This window comes from Montipora capricornis, chromosome 5, assembly GCF_036669925.1.
Source record: "Montipora capricornis isolate CH-2021 chromosome 5, ASM3666992v2, whole genome shotgun sequence".
Lineage (NCBI taxonomy): Eukaryota > Metazoa > Cnidaria > Anthozoa > Scleractinia > Acroporidae > Montipora > Montipora capricornis.
Window position 1 is genome coordinate 10,901,826 of NC_090887.1, and position 24,133 is coordinate 10,925,958.

The following is a 24,133-nucleotide window of genomic DNA, read 5'->3' on the forward strand; positions in this document are numbered from 1 at the left end:
TGAATGTGTAATATTATCTAACACTGACCTTGAACTTTGTCAGTTGATGTTGGTGATGATCCATGGACATAATCCCTAAATTCTTTGGACAAGAACTTCACAAGCTTTTCATTGAATGCAGCACGCACATCTTTTGAACAACCTGAAGCAATTAATAAAATTCACCTATAGATGAGTGAGAAATTAAATATACGTTGCATGTAAACATGAAGATGCACTGAAAAGCAGTTCTCCGTGTGCACCGAGGCCTTTGTATTTAAGTCCTGTCTCCCAAATCTATAGACTCTGTGTGGCTTCAGTGATAGTAGAACAGTGAATGAATAACATGAACAAAAACTCTTCTACAATACCTTTGCAGTTTGTGCACGGTTTTACTGGTTTCCAGGGTTTTGATGCAGATTTTCCAGGACTAGATTGGTGTGCTAAGAATGAGGTAAAACATCTATTAGAAAAACGTTGCTGAGTTTTACAAATGAACAAGTTACAAAGTTCATGATTGAGACATTTTCGGGAACACAATCTCTTGGATTTTTTTGTTAGTTTTATTAGCTTTGCCTTTTTGGGGTGCAAGGAAACTCAAATTTCCAGCTTGCTTTTTGGCAAGCCATAGCCAGGATGTTTAAGTCCAAAAAAATCCTTGCAAGCACAAAAATAATTGTATTTATTACCTCAAACATTTCCCAGTGAAGAGTGAAGGTTTGGCCAGCAGATTTTGGGGTGTATTGAAGACACGAAACAATTTCTGGGAAAACATGACTCGCCAACTGTTGCTCATTCATGAGCAGGTTTCAAGCCAATGAAATGAAAATCTCATTTATTTTGTTTGACTAAAGAAATCTTGGCAGGTTAAAGGGGCAGTATCCCACTATTTAAGTCAAACTTGAAAACATTAAAAGATGTCCTTGCATCAGTGAAAACCAAAACATAATGCTGTAGTTTTGCTGGTAATGACCATCAAAGTGCACTGAAAGTATTCTTTGTTGTTTGCAGCCAAGGATGAAGAGGATGGTAATGGATTGAAACTTGAAAAAAACTGGACAGTGTTTTCAAGTTTGGTGACATTGCCTTCAGAAAGACACCGAAACTTAAATACGAATAGCTCTTTGTGCCATAAATATATTTCATATCTTGTGTGGGTTGTCAGGAATGTTGTATGTGTGAGGTAAAGTAGTAATTTAATTTAGATTTTTACCCATTTTTGACCTAAAAAGGCAAATTAAGCATGACAGTGCCCCTTTTAATATCAGCAGGTTTATGCAGGTAATAGCACAGGGGTTCCTAGAAAATTTGAAGTTGGCGTCTGGTTTTAGAAGAGTTACCGACTGTTGTCGTTGTCAACATAAATTTTAATCGTAGGTTCAAAAGAATCAATAATTCATTTAGGAAAAAGAGTAACCAGACTTCTGTCAGTGAAGTAGCCAACACTTTTCGTCAGCTGCCAGTACTTATTGAACCCACTGTAGAACAAGAACTTTTCAGAGAGCATCTGATTGTTTTAAGGACTTTTTAATTGACTTACTTTGTACAGCTGCAACAGGTGAAGGACATTTGGGTTGAATCAGACGAACTCTTGTGCCTTGAATTTCTTTGCCATTATTGTCAACACACCAACAATAACGGGATGTGTTGAGACACTGCACTTGTGCAAAACTGCCATCAGGTTCACACTTGGGTACAAAAACGCCTAGCATAATCAGATCCTTTGATAAAGCATGTTGCCTTGCCTGGTTCCTTTCTCTGAGGCACTTGGATAACGACGGCAAAACTATGTTATCAGGTTGCAATGGAAACTGTTTTGGGGCTAAAAATCATGAGAAAGTATTAAAGCCTTGACTTTCATTTTCAGAAGTTTCCAGCTGACTTAACTTAACCACCCAACACAGGTTCTTTTAAGAGTCATAAATCACAAATCAAATTCATAAACACTTGTAGGAAATAACATCATAACAATAATTATTATTATTATTAAATTATTTCCAGATTATAAGTGTATATAAATTTGATAAAATTATTATATCATTTTTCGATTTTTTTTTTAATTTAATAAGGTGTGTGACACTTTGAAGAAACAACCAACTGGCTATGCCGGCAAAAGAGTTATCAATCTATTTATCCTAACAAGCTGATGTTCTCTACAAAGCACTTATTTTGGTATTTTACATTGCTGACTTTCAAAACTTAATGAAATAATATTAAAACAGGCATTTGTGGAGCAATTGCTGTTAGAGCTACCGTTTTCATTCATAAACCCTGTCTTGTTGTTGCCATCTCATTGCTGTCATTGTTCAAATACATCTAACATTTCTCCAAACCAAAGCAGCATCAAAGGAATTGTCTGTCTGACTGTCAACCAAGTTGTAATGTTAACCTTTTGGCATCTTATACTCCCTCAAAAGTAGGAAAGGAATTTTAAATCCTTCATACCTCTGCACTTGCCCCTGTGAGCCAATTTGACACGGTGGCCATTGCACTTTGCCATCTGAAGGAGACAACGACTGCTGTATGTTCTCCCATCATCTCCACACACTGGACTGGAATCAGCATCACCTGTTGGACACTGTGCACGATTCCAACATTCTGAAGCTCCATACACCTGCAAAAAGAGAGGAGATAAAAAAAATAGAGACAGATCAGTGGACTTGTCTAATCCGTTGAAAGCAGGTCTTCCTTCACTAGATTTAGTGGCCATCCTTAGAAAGCCAGGGACAGTTTACTGTTGCAGTGGGAAATATGACAAGGTAAAAATGAATAGAAAAAAATACTCTGACCCACTCCTTGAGCATTTATTTGCATTGCATTGTCAACTCATTTCTTTTCACTTCCTTTTACTTGCAATTATTTAGGGCTGTATACTGTTCATTTCTTTAATCCCAAAACTTTATGATAACAATAAACCTTTTTATTATTTAAACTGGGAGCCCACTGGCCAAAATATTTTTCAGTGACACCCTTCAGCTTTCTTTGGATTATAACATCACCTTTTTTGGCAAAATACATTTTTGAACATAAATTAATGCCTTCTTTGTATTGCATATTGCTGCAAGTGCAGGGAATTAATATTAAGGGAAGACGGATGTTTGGCTCAAATTGATATTGAATGGTGGAGACAAATCTCCCTACTTAATTTTCTGGTGTCTCTTCTCAGAATTTGATGACAGGAAAACAGTTGTGAATTATTTGTGAAATATCTTTCTTCATTTCCATTTGTGGAAGCAAGTGTGTTATACCTTTTTCACTTTTAAAGGCCAAGAAGAAAAAAAGGAAAATTTACTTGTAAGATTCATGACATTTAGAGGTGAATAGTTCTGAAATAGTATACAGCTTGATATTTAATATGAGGACAAGAAAACTCATTAAAACACCAACTTCACTCCATTTTATAACAAATTTCATTCCTTCTTTGCATGGGTTCCCTTTTCTAATTACAACACATGCTTTAACTAAACAACAGTCTTGTTAAATCACATTGAACTTTTCTCTTTTCATCACTGACACATATCTTTTCGCATGATCAGTTGTACAATAAAATACATTTTTAAGAGCTTACGGTAACTAAGCCCATTGAAGATATAAAACGGTTCACGAAGAACGGGCATTTTCTCAAATTTTACACTAGAAATATCTAATCAGTGAACACAGACCAATGCCAGAAACCGCTGTATCTTTCAATGAAGAACTCGCTTTTTTTCGTAAAGCCCCTATCGTTTGTCGTTCGACATTTCTAGTCCCTGGTGTTTTTCAACTGAAATTCCTACCTTCGTTTCCTGCCTAAAATTGCTTCCGTTATACGGATGTTTAAGAAATAATTATCTTGGAACGGTACCTTTTGGCGAAGTTTCACGGAAACTCAAACGAATATTAGACTCGATATTTCGATCACGCGAGTTGTGTGTGTTCGCACGTGCACAACAGTCGAGTAAACAACCTTTTTAGGTCACGTAAAAATTGCATTTTGCAATTTCAATTCCCTTGGAACACAGAAAACACTTAAGTTTTCTACGGTACGACTCAGGAATGGTAAAAACCCCTTTGCCTTTTCCAATATATGCTACTTCTTCAAAACACCTGAGAACGGATCATATTAACAACAAATCATTTGTGTAAATTCAAAATGGCGGGAAGGTGTGTGTGTGGATTGCGTCACACTTCTTTGTACAAAGACAGGCGAAGATATTTTGAATGTTTCCGAGCGCAATCTTCCTGTTTACAACACGATGGGTTACAAATAATAGGTTCCTTTACGAAGTTAGCCCTCGCAGTCTTTGACAATGCTACCAGCTTTTTTCTTAAGCCGTTCAATTGTCTGTTGTAATCGAGCATTTTCTTCTCTTAAAACTTCATTTTCAACCTTGATACGATAATTTTCATCTTCCAAATATTCCGCTCTGATTTGAGTCTCTAGTTCACGAACGCGTCGAGCGTCTCTGGAGCGTTTAGCCGACGCGTTATTCCGTTGCCTCTTCTCCCAATAGCGTTGATCTTTTCCGTTACCAACTGTCGCATTCGTAATGGTTCCATTCTTCAAATCACCGCGTTTTCCGCGAGATTTCGAAGGAAAACCGTTTTGTGAGTGTCCAGAGGGTGGCACAGCATCTTCGCTTGATGAACTTGATCTATCTTTACGCGAGAATTCTTCACTTGAATCCGACTGGCAATCTGACTCTGTCGTCTTCGCTCTTTTATGATCTCCCTGATTTGTGATATCATCTCGTTCGCCTTCGTTTAGCGATGACAATCGTGGATTGGAAAATGATTGTAAAGAAACCACTTTCAGAATATCATTGATGGAATTCTCTCCGAAATAAGGGATTCGGCGACCATAAACACAAGGATCTTCGATGAATTTTCGCGAGTTATTTGTCGCATGCTTTTCTTCCTTCGCACACCCCGATATCGAATCATCGGAACTGTTGCTTCTCGATCGTTTCCTCGTTCGCCGTTGTCCTCGCACATCTTCATCCTCCATCGCACAGTTTCAACTCTACGTCGATCGTGAATAAGGCTTTAAGAGCTTCGATAGAGGAGATCCAGACAGCACAGATAATTTTCTCTGTCTCGTTCTTTTGAAGGTGTACTAAGGCGTCGAATGAACTTACACCTTTGACACACGCAAATTATGTCATCTGGGGAATCTTGTTCTACTGAGTTTGCGCAAAAAAATATAACAATGGCATGACTGACTGGGAACCAAGGCAACAGACATGTTATATAACCTCTTACCTTGAATAAATATCATGCCAAAGGCCTATAGCGACACTCGAAAGAATTATGTTATTTAACTCACGTGTACATTTTCCCCGTGACAAGAAACAACATGCAAACAGAATTTTAAGGGAATGTAACTTTTAAATGCAAATAGTTATCCCTAATTCAAGTTTTTCCCATCAGTGTCATTTTTTTCAGTATTCAACGTCTTTAAGCGCTTTTTTGGTGCGTCCAAAAAGCACGAGTAAACATCTTGACGGAAAATTAATTGATACAGAAATTATTCAATATAAAACGCTTAAAGCACATTGAATTATGAAGATGAAATCTATTAAGTAAACGATAGTTTTTGTGTTGAAGGTTCAGGGGGGGGGGGGGAGGTTTCTGCTTTACTTAACTTTTTGCCAGATTTCATGCAAGGATTGTTGAGCATTGTGCATCAACTCGGGTTGTTGCACGCAAAAGTGAAGCGATAACATAATTTTCGAAAACATCTTCAAAAACATACGCCCACACGTTTCCTATCAACCATTAGTCGCGTCGACTTGGGTCTACCAATCTGTAAAGCCGAAATTAAAAGAAATGCAAATTCTCTATAATTAAGGAAGGTGTTTTGCGTTTAGGAGCGTTGTAGAAGAATCGTTTAATTTAATGTTATCTTGTGACCTTGATAAATACCATACGTACCATGTATTCTATTTCACATTAATCATTGCAATCGGGTCATTCGGGTGGCTTACCTTTTGTTTCGAAATTCAAGAATTGCAACATTTGTGAACCACCTGAAGTCATTTTCATTTCCGACAGATTTCAGGTGTGTTGCATCGGCGTTGAATAATTATGGCCTTGCCTGAAAATGTTATGTTCCACGTATTAAATATAGAAACCATTTGCAAACGTTCTTCTTTGCTTATGTACAGGAACTATGACAAGAATAAAACAAAAGAGGAACTAACGGATAAAAAGTAGTGCCAGATATCATTTTCTTTCTCTGGGGCTGTAAAACTCTCGAAACCGACAAACTTTATGACCACTTTCCCATCGCAATCAATTAATGCTTTTTTAAGAGATTTTGATAAAGAACCGCCTCCGTCCACATCAATTCATCCTTTAGTTTTTTTGTCATGATTCTCCGCGCTGATCCGGCACTGTGCGCAGTCGTCCAGAAAATCTTCGCGTGGGGGGAGGCTTCCACGCACGCATTGGCATTGACTTGCGCATTTCGCTCGCACGCGCACGACTGAGAACAGATCTTAGCCACAAGTGCACTTGTTGTTCTTAGCCTCCAAGACTAAGTGCCTTTACAATTTTTTTATGATTATTCTTATTATAATTATTATGAAGACATAAATTTTTGCTTTAAAAGAAAATTGTTAGGTTTGTTTACGTCTCATTATTCAATCCAGTGTCGTAAAACCACCAAAGTAATTACTTTGGCCAATCAAAAAGGACGGAGACAATCCAGTAAACCAATCAAAACTCGAAGTAATTACACGTAGCCGACACAAAGCGCGGGAAAATGTGCACGCGCTAGCCACGATTGGTTTTGGTTTCACTTCTGATTGGTAGAAAAAGTGGCACGAGAACTTTGAACCAATCACTGAGTAAAGTAATGCAAAACCAAAGCAATTCGCTAATTACTTTCGACACTCGATTGAAAACCTCTTTAAAATAATATTATAAACTATTAGGAAGTTTCGCAAAGACGACGACGAAGATGACTCCGATAACGTCTATCCAAAATATAACTTCCCCGTCAGGGATATCATGAAGCAATCGTTCCAATTCGTTCAAAACCTAATACCCCATTCACCACTGTTCACACCAACAAGACACAATTAACCTGGGTTTAACAGAATGAAAAGCAGTCACACAAAAATGTTGGACTGGTTTTTACGTGCGATTGAGATTAGTTTTGATTTGATTTGCTTTCATCGTTAATTTCAGTTTACATTGTCCCCAATTAGTCCTCCAGCGCTAGAACGACTAGACACTTAAATAAAGTTCCTTTCCTTTTTCAATCCATTGTTTGATCTGTGCTTGATTTGTAGTCGACAAAAACCAATATTCACCTTGAAACCGTGTTTAACTAAACATCTTCAAAACATGGTTAAGGTTTGATGTGAACGGGGCATTATTAGACGTGCGTGAACTGTTTTTTGGAGGAAAAACAAGCTGGAAGGAACTGAGAATTGAAACATGTGAAATTTGGCCCTTTGAAGTCGTCGAATTTGGCGAAGACGGCAAAGGAATGTACCAAAATGGAATTCGCATGGACAGAGTGTACATACGGTAGCTATTGTTTTCGTGGCATCCTCGTTTCCGTAGACGTTGTCATTCTATAACATCCTACCCTGCGTAGCTGGCAGTTCTTTTTGGAGGGCGAGAGATTTCGAGCGGCGCAAGAAGTCTTCCTTTCTCCCAGGCAAACCGCTGGAGTTATCTTGCGTTCCGCAACAACAAAACCGCCAGCTACACAGGCTAGTAAAATCCTTAAATTAATGATGCTCCTTCGCGGGATTGAATTTTGATTTCGTTGATTTACTTGCCGTGCTTTGAGTAAATTTTTCTTTTCCTGTCTTCCACCTCCATCCTCTCCAGAATTGTTTTGTTTGCTATTGCGCAGGTGATCTTTCACTTTGCCAATTCTTTTCCTTTCATACAAAGTGATAAGACTCTGTACTTGAAATAGACCATATTCGTATTCTCATTTGGACTTGAACTACAGTAGCTTGCAATGGAAATCTTTTCAAATGCAAATACTTTTTAACATATTCCCCGCATTAGCCTCCATTGCAAGCTAGTTCCAGTCCCATACTGAGAATACGAATATGGTCTATTGGGAGACGCACCTCGACCACCAGCTGGAGTTGTTGCAAATGTTGTCTTGTTGGACTCCTCGGCAATGATTTTCAATAGCGAACCGGTTTTGCCATACCACCAGCTAAGATTCGTAACCCTTTTCTTTTTGCCCATAATATTCGCTCGGTGAAAAATGAGTAGTATTTACAAGGCTAATAATTCTTTAAAAAGTAAAAAATCCGAATGTTTTCGGCGTTAAGCCATCTTCAGGGTAGTTTGACCGTCCTCATGATTGTGTATTTGTGTCTATCAGGTAATTCCCGATGGGAAGAGTTTCGCTATGTAGCAGCGATTTTGTTTGTTTAGAGCAGGTTTCCATTGTTGAATCATTAGGCCTTCAAAAATTCTGCGTTTGTGAAAGGATTGCGCCGTGCAGAGTATACGCCAGCTAAAAGAATGCGAAGGATTTTCACGAATCCCCCTTATAATTATAGTAAATTGCCAACTGGATACTCGGTTTATTATAATCCAACGTAATTTGCAACACTGACAAACACGTTTGTAACTTCATCCGCTTCAGTTCATTTTCAGACGCGAAAGAGCACGTCTCTTATTTTACAGCTGTAAAATATAGTTTGACAAGACGGCAAACAACCTTTAACTTTTTTCCAACTTTCGTAATGAGCAACATCTCAAGTCACGTTAGAGGAAGAAGTTCCAACCGGTTTGACTTAGTCGGTTGAGCATTAAACCACAGTGCAGACAGATGGCCGCGTGCTCCAATCTCAGCCGCACTAACACGAAACGTTACCCAAAAATGGTTTGACTTGACTTTGACGAATAAGACTTCAGACCGTAGGCTTCGTCTCACAACCTTTGTTCATAAGCTTTTTTCTCAAAAACTAGTGACCGTTTTGTTTGGCTTATTGTGACCAGCTAAATCATTGGCCGATTTGGTCGCAAAAGTCTCCCAAATTTAGGCGACGTTCGTGCAAACAGTTACCCGAGGGATTGAACATACCCTAATAGGCCACTTCCGAGTTGCTGTTTGCCTCGGTTTCGAAGTGAGTCTTGGTGTTCAACTATTGTAAGGGAAATGAGTTTGATTTGCATAAGAATACGCAACTCATTTTCATTTGAATGGTTGTGCACCAGGACTCGCTTTGAAACTTGAGGCATGCAGCAACTCGGAAATGGGCTATTTAACACTTACTGGCCCCAGTCTCTCCGGGCGCACTCTTTTCATTTGCTTACTTGGGGTGGCCAAGAAAAAGACCGGCTTCCAACAGTTTGAAGTGGTCCCAAATGTTCCCCAGATGCACTTTAGCGTCAACTCAACCTTGTTTGTAAGCCATTTCCCTTCGATTCATGCAGAGCCCCACCCCGGCGAAGGAATCGAGTCCGGACAAAAGAGCTTTCATTTTTTTTGTCGGTCACTCTTTGGCAGGTCTCATGCATTGTCGGGAACAAATATATTTGCAAAATGATTAACTTCATTTTACCTTCGTTATGGTAAATACTATTTCATTTTTAGTTCTGCCGCATTTCGTGCAAATATTTTTGAAATGTCTCGCTGGTGGTCTCTATGATTTAAGCGCAAATCCAGACAAGTTTCTAAAAAGAACAGAATAAGATAGAAAATATGAATAAACAAAGAAGTGAAATCCAGGAGATATTTTTTCCTTTTCTTCTAAAACAAAACACTTAAATCTGGAACAAAAAATGTAAATTTGCGTGTTCAGTTTGCGACTGCCGACTGATCCTTGTATCAAAGCCGTATTAAAAACCTTCTTTTGATTTGGTAAACAAGCAACGAGGAGTTAGAGTTTCAGTTGTGAAAGTCACCCACTTTTTGTTTCAAGAGCCCACGCCAACATTGAACTGCTTCTGACATGAGAACTTTAATCACGTATAGATGTTTGCGCAATAGCTGAATGGAGTTGGGAGTATTGGCTGATACTATTGTAGAAAAACGAACAAAGCGTATCTCCTTCAAAAGGGCGGATTTTCTCACGAGCCCTTATAAGTACACAAAATCCAATGGTTTCCGTCGATAATCGGCTCTTTTGGTACAGGCCCAAGTAGTTGAAAAAACTGTCAAGGTTCGCCACAGGATAAAAATAGTAAATCACTGTGGGGAAACTCAGAACATTTTGTTCATCACGCAAAGATTTAAATTCTGGAATAATTACTTGCATTAAACCAACGTTGTCTGCATGATCCCACCATACGGTGACAACTGAGATTAAGGAGTAAGCTGGTAACTCGTGTGTGGTTCTATCCTCACACGGTATCCTTTCAAAACAAATACAATGTTGTAACGCCCCGGATTGCAAAACCGCAAGCAAGTCGAAGTTATAATACCTTTACATAAGGACCCGATCAGTACGGGATAAACTTGAAATTCTGACAAACGCAAAGATCTAATCGCCAAGCCGTATTTGTTTTTTTGTTGTGTCTAGGAGAAAGTTATTGGAATGTGGAATGGATTGGTTGAGAACGGAATAAAATGGACCAGAAACTGAAGAAACTTTTAAAGTGCTACTCTCTAGAGTTTAATTTCACCTAACGACACTTTGTAGGGAATCGTTAGTCAGAAAACACTTATGGCCGCCCAAACTGACCTTCAGTTCGCGGAGTTTACAAGTGTTTTAAGAACTATCACGATTACAGTGTAACAGAGTAAATGCTAGATTCAGCACTTTTATTTCCTTTTAATTTCCGTTTAAAATCCTGTATTCTATAGACAAGGCAGCAAAATTACAGTAACTGTAGAGGATGGCAAGCAAGGAGCTTGGCACATTTTGTCACGTGAATTTTGTTGAATGTCGAAGACTGACATGAATTTTTTTGGCCAGGCGTCTTTCAAGGCGAGTTTAGTCTCCCCATTCCCTGCTCACGCGTGCGCTCTCGCCTCGTCGACTTGTGATCTTTGTCAACAGCAACAACAACATTTTATTGGCTTGTTTAGCATGTAATCAAGAATATTGTTTCTAATACATTTATGTGGAAAGTTAAGACTAGAGATTAAGTTTTACCCTTACTTTCAGCTCGGTAAGTTTCGTCTTACTATGACCTATGTTTGGACCACAGTATTTCATTCGTCCACACACGAGTCACATGCGTCCACTTTTTTCCAGTCTACAGCGGCGGATTAGTGGACTTTGTTCGCTACTCATCAAACACTTATGGACACTGAGTGAATGATCAGAATGCTCATAAGTATTTGAACATAATGATCTAAAATGAAGATAATACGATAGCCATGACAATCTTATTGTCAGTTTTTTGGAAAAGATCCGGAATAGAAATGCACTGGGTATTCGGATATCGTTTTCTTTCTTGCCCTATTCTGCTGGCGATGTGAACCGAATCGATCTACCTTTTTATTCTTCTCTCGATATCTCAGGGAGTGGATAAAAAAAATAACTAAGGTTTTTGATGAAAGTATACCCCCAACAAAATACCCAACCTTACGCAAATAATTCACCATGTTTCTAAACCGGAACAAGATTACATGTCCGGAATGGTTCAAGGAAAGTGCAGCCCTCTGCATGAACTTGAAACTTGAAACTAAGTTGGATTGACATATTTCGTTGCAAACAAAGACAATTACTCCACAGTTGCAGATTAAAATAGTTTATCGCTTTTTGTTTCTACCGAATGAGTTGGCTTTTCTTCGAATTCCCAGACATTTCTCTGGGAATTGAAATGAATCTTAGACTAAAGTTCTAAGCAGAAAACGGTGTCGGAAAGGTTGTAATGATTTGGGAGCCCAATCTCGAATTTTTAAGTGAGGAGAACTTTCGGTTACTTTTCTTGAATGAAACGATTTCAGCCAATTATGGATCAATTGTTAACCACAATATATCGGCAGACAAACAAATACCCAGACGATAACAAAGGCAATTTACCTTTCTGGAACAAAGCGACACAAAAAGACTGAAGATGGATTTTTAAAAGCACTTTCTTACCATATTTATTCAACAGCGCAAAGTTCTACCAGCGGAAACTTTAGTAAGTTCCAGTTAAATTGACGAATTATGAAGAATCAATAAAATGAAGGTCCAACTTTGCTACATTTGTTCTAAAATCGATGGTATGGCGAGAGTTTTATGTTTCAATTAAGCTCTAACTGTTTCCGGAAGATTTTAATGCTGTTAAATACAAGGAAAACATGCGGTTTCCTTTCGAGTGCAGTATTAAGTTCTCGAGGAAGACTAACAATTAAACCCTATTATCGTTTTGCCCAAGTTCCACCAGTCATGCAATCACTAAATAATTTAATGTCTGAAGACTGAGTCGAAATTCAACGCCGTTTTGAATTACGGGGAAAACGCAATAGAAACTGTAACATTTATCAGTGAGTTCTGCCATTCGTGACTTTACCAAACAATAACGGGAAACGTCTTTCTCTTCTCTGGCCTTATATGGTGTTGAATATATTTCCAGAGTTGGTGGTAGATTATGTTTTCATTACAATAACGATAATTAAAAAACAATTGGACAAAAGCTATTTTATACAAATTAAACGTCATAGCTTTCTGCAGTTTCATTTTCGAAGTTAAAGTCAACATATACGACCATTTAAGAAGACAGTTTTTTTCGGCCTTTCCGGCCTTCAGAAAGTGTGACCTTCACAACGTCTGAGCGAATCAAACTGTCGAAGTGTCTGTAGACTAATAGCTTGATAACTAATGAAGCTTTTTGTGATCTATTTTTCGGTGCCGACTCCTGAATTTATAAGCCGTGAAGGTCAAAGTGAAAAACTTGTCAAATGGTGCAATAAAAATAAGACAAATTATTGTGAAGTGGGACCGAAGTGTAGAGCGATTGACAATTGTGTGTCCAAAGTAATTTCTGGTCGGTGATTTTCTTGAAGATCTCGTGTCACATTCGCTACCAGTGAGAAGTAATTTTGAAACTTACACGAACATAATTTCCCGCGCTTGGAGCCGGTTTGCGTTATGATTGGCTCATTTGAATAACAGCATCTGTCGTGATTGGCCGAAGAATTCATTTTGTTTTGATTACATTGCAATTACTGCTTAAATTTCATCCATTGTCTGAAGTGAAAATTCATTGTAGATGAAGCAATTTATCTACGAAACGAGTCGTTTCCTTTTTGCGGTTGATAAAGGGTTTCGTAACGGCAAGGGTTTATCCAGATAATTCATTCCAAGGATAGAGATAAAAGATAGTCGCAGATTGGACGAGGCGGAAATGCGATGTTCGCACATTTCACAACAATGAATTTTTTCCAGGTTTATCTCATTGGTCTATTCTTGTCGCTGCTGTTAAAAACAAGAATATTTAGACAAGAGTAACAATTGAAGGAAATTGATTATGTCGCAAAAACTGCTTGAAATACAAAAACCTCAAAAATTCATACGGAGCTATGATCCATTAGCAAGGCAATTGCCTAGAAGAACTTAAAAACCGCTTAATTTTTTTATCTGATAATATAGCTTTTTTAGCATCAAATAGTCTCGAAAAGAAACAATTTTGTTTGGTTTAGTCTCACCCGGTTTTCTGTTCGATTAGCCCGCGGTCATCTAGGCTCTCGTTTTTTTCGAAGCGCAACAGCGCAACAAAAACCAAAGAAATTGGAAGAGCAATTCGAGGCAAACATTTTCGAAACTGAGGAGATAGTTTGATTCTACTCAGGTTTGAGGACAATTGAAAACAAATTACACAGTTACAATTCAAGACGCGACATATGATGTGCCAGATCAAGAGATGCCTCTACGATATGGTATGCGTCACAAATTGTACCCTTATCATTTGGCCACCACATCACCTGTCTGCAGCCCGTGATTTCCAGACGCTCGAGGCGTTTCGACACCAATACGAGGTGTTTTTTCTAGGTGTCGAAACTTTGAGTCTTGATTCGTATTTTTGTAAATTACATTCATAACCATGTCTGATTGTGTCAGCCTGGTTCCAATGTCTTAAGTTACCGCAAAGGCGTAATCTCTAAGTAAGTTCACCCAATGGAGAGCTTGTTCTCTTGCAGGCCATTGTTGGATCAGACAGAGGTTATAACTATAAACGTCAAATAGAGCTAATGATTTCAAGGGTTAACAAACTATAGTCTCATTTAATGATCCGACTTTTGCCACAGTGAGACTACTAATCTTTGTGGCGACTCCATAAAAAGCAAGGAAAGCAAAATCGTCCCTTTTAAAAGACGCACCTTGATTCTTAATAAAATCTTAAGTGACCCGCGTACATTCTTTAGCCCCTAAATAATATACGGAACTCAGCTTGCAGTTTTAATTTAACGAAAAACTTGTTAGGGTAAAAGCTTAAAGCATGAATAGATAAGTAAAGTGGCTGAAAGTCGAGAGGAAATTGGAATTTAAAAGACACAAAACTATGGCTTCGTGACTTAATTTCGCGCTAAAAGGGGAAAATAATTACTTATGTCGCTACAATGTAGAACAAAGGCGATTAATGCAATCGGAAGGATTAAGTCAAGTGATTTCTTCTAACTTGGTATAGAATGCGAATTTGCTGACAGAGGATTTGGCACCTTTGAACCGTTTTCACTAAGCTCAAAATCAAAGCTCCAAGAATGAAAACAATGTCTGCTTCACTAACCTTAGAACTACAGACGGACTATTTGAAAAAAGTGGCTTTCGTTTTAAAGTTTCCTTTCATGTCGAATAGTCACATTATAGAAGAAGATTGGACGATAAAACGTCCTCAGTTAGCCTTCAAATTAAAAGCAGTCTTAAGTCTGTCTTTTCGTTTTCCCTTAGTCTTGTGTTTACAGGAGATGCAGGTTTGCTATTCAACCAATCCAACTGCCATGCAGTTTTTCTTTTCACGGGTACATGTTAACCAGGCCTATACATCCACATAGATTAGGAGGGGTTAAAATCACCGCAGAAGTAGATACATTTTTTCATTTAACCTTTTTTTTTTTTAAGTCAAAGACATTTCCTACATGCACTCATAGTTGAAAACACCAACTAAGATCAGTCATTTTTTGCCTTAAAACTCTGATATTTTTTCTTTCTCATATTTAATTACAACCATGGCTTTAAATCGTTATTCAATGGAGAGTTAATGTTCCATTTTTTTTTTCAGTAAAAGTCCGACTAATGCTGTAAAAACGTATTCTAAATAAAGAGTTCAAATGGATGGAATTTGGATCGGGTCTTTTTTTTCTGTTTTCCGATGCAACAAAAAATGACCCTATAAAAGAAAACTCCATTAGTGTTTCGTTCTTTCTAAGCTGACATGTTAAGTATAAAAGCCGCAAGAACTTTGACTTGAAACGAGCTTGACAAATGCCAAATAAAATGTGCATATGTATGCATACCTCACACAAAAAATCGTGTTTGTCTTTAAGCGCTGGTCGGGAAGGAGCTAATCTTCGACTCCCTGTCCCATGACTCAGACAATCAAGCGATGTTAAGATCTCAGATCACCGCAGTTACGTGCGCTACTGGAAAGCCTGAAAAATTCTTCCTCGAACGGAATTCAAAACCAGGACCTCTGCGTTACCGGTGCAGTGCTATCATCGATGCTATCAAGCCAACTGAAAGCTGGTCATCTTGTGAATTAGAGAATGCGATCGAGTTGCGTGGGATTTTCAGCCCGCACCAATCATCAAGAGTAACTATTTTCGTTCTGCTCCTTCTTCCGGTTTCACGAATGTAAATTATCGGTCGGAGTACTGACTTGAGGGTTCCCCGTATATTTCGACGTTTTTCGCAGGGATAAATTGGAAAATATTACAAGGACGAGGGGGGCAAGATCTGCCCACCTTGTGTTATCCACTATTGTACTGATAAGACAGGAAAAAATGGAATGTATTGCATGAAAACGAGAAAGTACTTTTAACTTCATAGTATTTTATGACGACCGTAAATTGCAAATAAAATATGTTAAGGACAAAACGATAGGAATCGACGAGTTTCAAGTCAAAGGCTAACCTAAACACATTTAAATTCTTGAAGCTGTATTTCGCCGAGACAATTTTTTCTATTATTATTATAATTTCCTTGTGTTTATTTAGTTTTCATTTTAGGCGCTGCGAACTATTTCGCGTCATGGAGAGGTTGCACAGCCATAGCCGCATGTGATAAGTTCTTTAACCCTTAACTCCCAAGATCTGATTGTTAATTCTCCTTACTGACTGCCATACGTTACTTTATATGTACGTTATGGGAATTTGATGATGTATCTAGACAAAAGAACTCAGGTGATAAATTTCTTTATTTTCGTCACCAGTCTGCAAAAATGTATTGAGCTTGAAAGGACTTCTTGAAAATCAAAGGCGGTTCAAACACCGTGTATAATGTAAAGTTCAATGTGGCAAGGCCCTATGAAGATTTTCAGTAATAATATATTTTTCACTTTCGGAATCTACGAACTTATACCCTGCTTTGAAATTTGAATTGTAAGTGTTATTGAGATCACTACTTCGCAACAGAGGCGGGTTTTCAATATTTAGAAATGCTCTCTCACTGCAAAACACAAAGTCACGGCGTAACGGGCTTTAGCTCATGAAAGGAAATCCTTTTTATTTCGATGAAACTTTCTGTTAAATTACTTCAGTTACAGTTCTTTGATTTAGATGAAGAAAAACGTGACATTTTTGAAGCAAGAGGTATAAGAGATTTTTACGCGGCTTAAGAGCAATTGAAATTGATCCCGCACGGTTTCAAGTGGATTTTTCGAAATTCATACGAATGCGCACGCGACGATGTTCATGTCTAATTGATACTTCTCAAAAGAGGAAACATCATCTGTTAAACTGACCAAAACCTGGCCGAAACCCAACATTGAAATGCTAAGAGGAAATATACTTGTTTACTCAAACGATGCCAGCTACATTTGGGTTGCTTACGGAATAATAAGAAGTAACCCTGAAGATTTGCCACGTTTTTCTTGTTCTGTCCAGGAAAACGGCATTATTTATCTAGAGTGTCGTCAGGAACGTTTAGTCAGTTTTAAGTTTATTACGACATCAATCTTCTAGTTTTGGGTTAAAATGTTTCAAACGTTGCAGTCAAAGACAGTCTGCTTTAAATTTCTAACATAACATGTTTTACCGTGTTGTTAACATGGAAAGCACTCAGTCCCTGACCACATCGATGGAGTTATCTTGCGATCTCCACGTCTTAGCTTCCATATAAATGGATCAACTTGAACAATTCAGATCCAATTTAACCTTATCTAAAGTTACGTTTATTGACATTTTTCCATCGCTGAAAATGATCGATGTTCTCGAGAAGGAATATCATGCAGGTTATATTAGGCAATTGGAAAACCCTTCAACTTTTGGGTGCCTTCCAAATGAAGAAGAGGTTTTGAAAAAAACAGGAATACGTCAATGAAACCGTATCATATTCAAATATTATTGCTTTGTACCGTCCTTGAGCAGTCCAATTATTGGATTAAAAGTCGTAACAACTATAAGAAATAACAGACTTATTGATTGCCATGAAGATTCTGCACGTGCAATTTTCGTATCTTATTTTTCATATATTTTACACGGCTAGTTTTCAATGTTGCTTAACATTAAATTTAAAATGGTACACACTAAGTCTTGTTATGGACAGTCCCGAACATTACACACTTTTAGCAAACAGCTGTGTGGGTGACCTGACCGTTTTTTTCCCATTTAAATGTTAGCAGTGTCGCGTAAAACTGAAGTTGGCATTTTGGCAAGAATTCAATGCAGGGCTGGGCAGGATATCAGTTTCTGCGTTCTCAATTACTGCTGTAAAATGAAAGGTAACGTCTCATTCAAGCTGTCTTTTACCGCTTAACTGAAATTGTTGAACATAGTTATTAGTAATACAATTGCAAAAACTTTCGCAGCTCTTCTTCTTAATTACACTGAGACAAAAATCAATAACAAGATTTGAATAATGATACTTCTACTACTACTTCTACTACTACTACAACTACTACTACTAATCATCATCATCATCATCATCATCATCATCATCACGTCATCTTTATCCTCTGGAACTGCTTAAACCGAACAAAAAAGAAAAATAATGCGACTTCTTTTGAGAGTGATTAACGAGCTGAAAACCGCGCCAGATCAATTCCTATCCCAAAAAGAACAAGCTCTAGATTTCGAACCATGTCCTTTATTGTTCTCTGAGCGCAGTTTTTTCGTTCCTTCCGAACAAGCGAGAGGATCGGAGATCAAATTGCATAGTCTATTATCAATCTTAATTGTGGGTTTAATTCGGACTAAACTGAGTATTGAAAGCTTCTTGCTTAAAAGAAAACCACTTTTTAAGAAAACAAAAGGCGATTTTCATTCCTGATTATAAAACTAGAGTGCGATTAAAGTTGGTAATTGAATCATAAGATTTAATATGAGCTTCGTCTTTAAGCCAAGAACGAGAACGGTCCTTGAAATTCCTAACAATGAAAATAATACATCATACAAAGACTTAATGTACAAAAGAGAACACAGTTTTCCTTTTAGTAAAGATTCTGGCGAAGGAAATCGTAAACAGTAAAGCGTTTAGCATCTTAGCACCTATATGGTTCATTCGAACTGCTCAAGAGCTAGAAAGAGCTTTGTTAATGCTTTTATATAGGTGTCTTGAGACAGTAGAGGTGTCATTTATGTGAAATAAAATTCGTTGTTGACGGTTTACAGCACCTTTGCTTGTTGTGGCCAAGAAAATGAAACCGTGATAAACGAAACATTTCGTTAATGAGCGTCTTAAAAGATGGAGGTGGCATATCACTGAATTCATGAAAAGCGCTCACCGCTCTTTATAGCTGTTTAAAAAGGCTGGAGATTTGATATCAATTCTTGGCTTTCAATTTAGCGCCTTTTGCCTTGTTAACAATAAAATACACTTTGAATTTTGCGGCAAGAATGGCGGTCATTTTGAAATGATACGACATATCTTACACTCCTCTCAAGCATGACTTCGGAAAGATCTAATGGATATACCCACCACGAGTCTCCTAGGTTAAACTGTCATTTCACAAATTAAGTCTAAGTTCCCAGGTGACCTACTACTTTGCAAATTTCCCAACTGCGAATAGATGCCTTTGTAGAACATTGAACTGTAAAGTAATTGCTTAGGCCAAATTTCAGAAATATTATCATGACAGCCCTGGAATTCACCCGCGTTGAATACGCTGGTGTCTAACTCTACCCGAGAAAAAGAACACAGTTGAGATTCAAGGGGATAACTCGCATTTTCATATGTTTACAATTGAAAACATGCAACATCTTGCTTGATCCCTGACACCGTGGTCTTTTCGAAACTAGCCTGGCTAGGGTTGCGTAGCTGAATATTTTAAAGTATTATCGTCTATGCACTTAATATTTGCTTTTATTAATTTGCGATCAGTAAGAGGTTTATTTTTTTATAATGCCAACTTTTTGCTTAGTGAAAATGCGCTGAATTTAAGTACCGGTACGTGCAGTGTCGCCATCAGTAATTGCACCGTTACATCTCTGAGGAAACTCTACTCACACCCCGGTTTCGAATTGCTTTTCTATTATAGCTCTTCGCATTGTTGACGGAACAAACTTGAGAGTCCCTCCCAGTGGGAAAAATGACAAAATATCTTAGGAATATGAATTTTAGGGATCAAAAAGCTGGGAACAAGTTTGAAAGTAATTTCGGGAAAAAGGGAACTCAAGCAAATTTTTAAAGAAAATAAGACTCCACCCCCCCCCCCCCCCCCCCCCTTCACCTCCTTCCTCGCTTGAACTTTCTCTCTCGTTTGAATGGTGCCTTAACTATGGGACAAGAAGTGACATTACTTTTTGTACTGCCAGTAAAATTCGACTCAGAATTTACCACGCACATCAAACTAGGAATTCCATCTCTGTTCTTAGATTGGGATGATGAAAACTGCTTTTAACGTAGGGCGCAATATCTTTTGCCAAAGGCAGAAAGATCTTAAGCCTTCAAGTATCGAATTTCGTCCGTTTACCACCCATCTGCAGTCTCCAAAATCGTGCTTATTTTTTTAAGAATATTACGTCGATGATTTCCGCAAGAATATCATGATTAAGAATAAATCTATGTGAAAATCAGTGCTAAATGTGCTCCAGTTTGCACGATATAAAAATCCTCTTCTCTTTGGCGTGTCGAAATTCGCTTCGCGAGGAGTGGTGACGTCTTGGAACAAGACGTGATCCACTATCGAGAGCTGTTCTAAAGGATTTGTTACAGCCCTGAAGTCATTCTTGCACGCAAATTAATAAATTGCTGAAACATTGAGTAAAATTAGAACAAAAAAATGCACAAAATTACGCCCTCGCAAAACAAAACCACTATAATGCAATTAAGAGATTGAAAAAAAAATTGAACTAAATATAACATTTTTTAAGTCTTAACAATGTTACTTAAATATTCACAGCAAAACTGGATTAAAATATTTAGTATGAAATCATTTCAGCGAAAGCTAAAAGCGTTCATTCTTTAAACTTTTTAAATAAACCGCCAAAGAGTCAAGATAGGTATGTTTTGATTTTGGAAGAGCTGACAAGAGCAGCCCTTCAAATTCGAGAAAAGCGCCCTCCTAGTTTTTGTGTTGTTGCCACTTTTCTCTGACTTTTCGAGAGAGTATTTGACAAAGGCTCTTGCTCTGACAAGAGAAGGGTTGATTACCAAAAGTCGAGACCTTCCTTTAATGGCACTTTAAATATCCTGTTTATTTCTCGTTCTCTCTCTTTGCTTGAATCACAATTACAAATAGATGTTATCCCGTTTCCGGTACAAAGCGTTTAACGGATGTCGTTTGACCCAAGTAAACACAGGCGTACACTTGTACGAGATATTTTCGTTTTCTTTTGTGGGTGATCAGCTTATCATAGAAAACATTTAAACCTCTACGCGTTTTATCGCTATTGTATGCAAATGCAGGCGGTTGGGGAGATATTGCGAGCCTTGTCGCACGTACATGCAGGAAATAAGGGGTAAATAACATTCATCGGGTGTGTAAGTGAGATACAGAAACCGCACATTAAGATACGATTCTAATTTCATAGTTTCCTGGGCCGATTTTTCAAATCGGGACAGCTTATCTCGACATATGACGACAAGGCCCCCTGGATTCGGAAATAACCCAAACATAACGTTGTCAACCTTTAAATTACGTGGGCAAACAAACCAATTTTAATCGGGGAAAATGCTTAGGATTCCACGATCTGCTGTTTTCAATCAAAGTGGATTTAGCAACTGATAGAATTGAACAGGGGCTCAGACGGACTAAGGTAGAAATTAATGTGCCCAAAGTGTCAATTGGCATTCTTTCTACATCTAGGTCGATTGTAGTGGTGAATGAATTGATAAAAAGAGAAAAGGGCGCGATCCGATGGGAAGTGTGAGAAGTCCTTCAAGAATTTAAGCGGTTGTCACTTCTGTAATTCCCTCCACTCAGCCTTAGCACAACATCATGATCAGGCACAACATTGAGTGCTCGTGTGACGTAGAGTTATTTTTTGAGTGTCTAGATTGCGAGACCATTCCCAAGAAGTGTTAAAGCTTTAAAAAGAAGTAATGCCTATAAGAATTAAGTAGCTATACATTACTGCGATTTTCTGTTAATAATAAGATAAGTCCGACTTTATTGTTTCTCCACCAATGGCTTTATCTTTTCTCCTTGCCGTATTTCTTGAAGAGTGTACGCAGAAGGTCTCTTAAATAGCATAATCACAAGTTCGTCCCAAATAGTATTGACTATTGTGGTATACAAACTGACCGACAAATTTTTCGCGTTTTTTTCTCGAGCTGGCGGAAACTAAGGGGACGATTTTTGCTGATCGTGAGTGAATGCCATGGTAGACTTCAAAAAACTGGCCTTGTGACCCCGTCCCACTAGGATATGTACTCAAAATACACTGGGAAGTTAACTATGATGAATTCCCTCATTTAAAAAACACTTTACCCACCTTGAAGATGTCGATTTTTTTTGTTTGCGCCTCTTGAGGCGCTAGGTGAGATTAAACCGACCCCTTCCCGATCAGGGAAAACACGCAACCGTATCTCCGGTTAAAAACATGAAATCACACGATAACAACTTTAAATATGTGTCGAAGACAAATGGGTCTTTCATGTTGCCATTATTTCGAAATGAAGCTACGGCGAAGAGACGGTGTGATATCACAGCAATCCAAAACGCCTTCATTATTATCCTTGAAAGCAATGCAGGAATAACGTAAACTAAACCGTTTTCACACACAACACGTCGTTTCAAAGAAGACGCGAGAATAACCACTGCAGCGCACAGCAGGAAAATACAAAAATGCTACCCTTTGTCAGCACATAGAAAGCGAGTTTCAACGAACAAGAACAATCTGTCATTTGCTGATTAACAATACCGAAAATATAGTTTTCTGTATAAACTTTGAACCACCGGAAACAAAATAAAACCAACACAGAAAGTTAGCCGCTAATTACTCTCGTACCTTCAATCCGTTGAGGAGAAGAAACGGTAAAATCGCCAGCACCACTAATCGCATTGCCTTCTCCATTGCTCTTGATTGTCGCTTCAGGAACTCACTGCCTCTTGCTTGGTATCTGTCTCCGCAGCGTGTGTCTATGCAACTGGCAGCTCTGTTGCAGGGACTTATTTACAAACTGATCTCTGCGCCAGCTAATTCTCCTCACCAGATTGTGTTACAGCCACACTATAGAAAGACAAGTTCGGTAATCGTTCTTAAAGAAAATATCTCGGGCCATTACGAGTAATTGAGATTGTTTGTTTAACTGCGTTCGCTGACGTCGCGTATGTGCAGTTCGGCGACCTTTATTTTAGAAGGTGGAAATCCGCTTTAGGTACTAATCATTTAGTCTCGACTGTTCGAGCATGCTAGCGCCTGATTATTGCCTCGCGCATTACAGAATGCACACGATATTCGACGATATAAAATTGTATCATATTTGCAGACTCGATCGAGGTTAGTTTTATCACTACGCACATTCTCTCATCTCTTATCTTAACGAGTTCTTTAATTGTTTACAGCCCTGCAAAGTGCCGGGCTTTCTGAAGAGATAAGGCCAAAAAAAAGTTGAAACAATTTCTTAACTTCCTTTGTAAATGACTGAAAAACATACAATCCAGCGGAACAATGCGAACTATTTGTTTGCAAAGAATTTAAGCCTGGTTTTCACTAGCGACTCAAGCACTAGCGCAAAGCATAAGAGCGCTTATTTCAACGTGAAAACGGGATTGACGCAAGCATAAACACAAGCGCAAAGCACCAGCACAAGGGTCAAACATTTTCCTTTTCCTTGTGCTTGTGCTTATGCTTGCGTTCGCTTGCGTCGTGTGAAAACGAAACGCAGCGTATTACGTAAGCAAAAGAAAATTTGTTGCGTCCAGCCAATTAAAGGACTCGTTCCAGATTCCCTGCGTCTGAAAATTTGAACGAAATGGCGGTTAGCGTAGGTTGATTTTGGTGCTTATTACGTCGACCTTCGTGTTAACTAGCATAAGCTGCTTATGCTTGGGCTTGTGATTACGTCGCTAGTGAAAACCAGGCTTTACCAAAATAACTAAAATAATTGCAGAAGATGTCTTTTGGATTCGGAAGATCTTTAAGTAGCCTATGCATCTTTAAATCAATTATTCATGTCCACAGTCATGTTACGGTTGAACGCGTGGAAAACGACTACGCGCGTGTATTTTGCACGAATCACGTCTGTCTGGAATAGCTGTCTCAATTATTTAGTCATCGATCGGAAGAAGTACTTTGCTCAAGCATTTTCTTTTTAAATAATAATAATAATAATGATAATTATAATAATAACTTTATTATTTGTATCTTTTCCTAGAGCTTGATAGTTTGAATTGTTTCAGAGATATCATTTTTTCTTACGCTGGAATTATAACGCTTGCGTGTAATGAGTATAATATATCATTGTTTCACCGTCTTCGGAAAGTATTTCAATTTGATACAATATGAAATACATAAATCGGACTGAAAGAGTCGAATGGATGTTTATATTAGGATTAAGGAAGTTTTTGTACTTCTTAGATTTTCATAGAGGACTGAAGCCATTACACTTGCATGCTAACTGAGCAATCACGTAAAAGATTTCTGCCACCGAACACACTGGCCCGGTAAAGTCAGACAAAAACGTATGGCACGAGGTCCCAGGAGGCAATA

At 38.2% G+C, this 24,133-nt stretch overlaps 2 protein-coding genes across 2 annotated transcripts in view; both read right to left on the minus strand.

Annotated features, from left to right (window-relative positions):
* LOC138049437 (SPARC-related modular calcium-binding protein 1-like) overlaps positions 1–24,133 on the minus strand; it is a 38,731-nt gene that overhangs the window by 5,510 nt on the left and 9,088 nt on the right. Inside the window, exons 2-6 of the mRNA XM_068895704.1 lie at positions 22,430–22,651; positions 2,425–2,593; positions 1,520–1,801; positions 351–422; positions 29–142 (exon numbers count right to left, since the gene is read on the minus strand). Of these exons, the coding sequence (XP_068751805.1) occupies positions 29–142; positions 351–422; positions 1,520–1,801; positions 2,425–2,593; positions 22,430–22,495 (703 nt within the window). The 5' untranslated portion in view covers positions 22,496–22,651. The remainder of the gene's footprint in view (positions 1–28; positions 143–350; positions 423–1,519; positions 1,802–2,424; positions 2,594–22,429; positions 22,652–24,133) is intronic.
* Positions 3,372–5,111, minus strand: LOC138049439 (protein giant-like). Its single transcript, XM_068895711.1, has one exon. It carries the CDS (start codon positions 4,964–4,966, stop codon positions 4,247–4,249), a length of 720 nt encoding a protein of 239 aa, XP_068751812.1. The 5' UTR covers positions 4,967–5,111; the 3' UTR covers positions 3,372–4,246.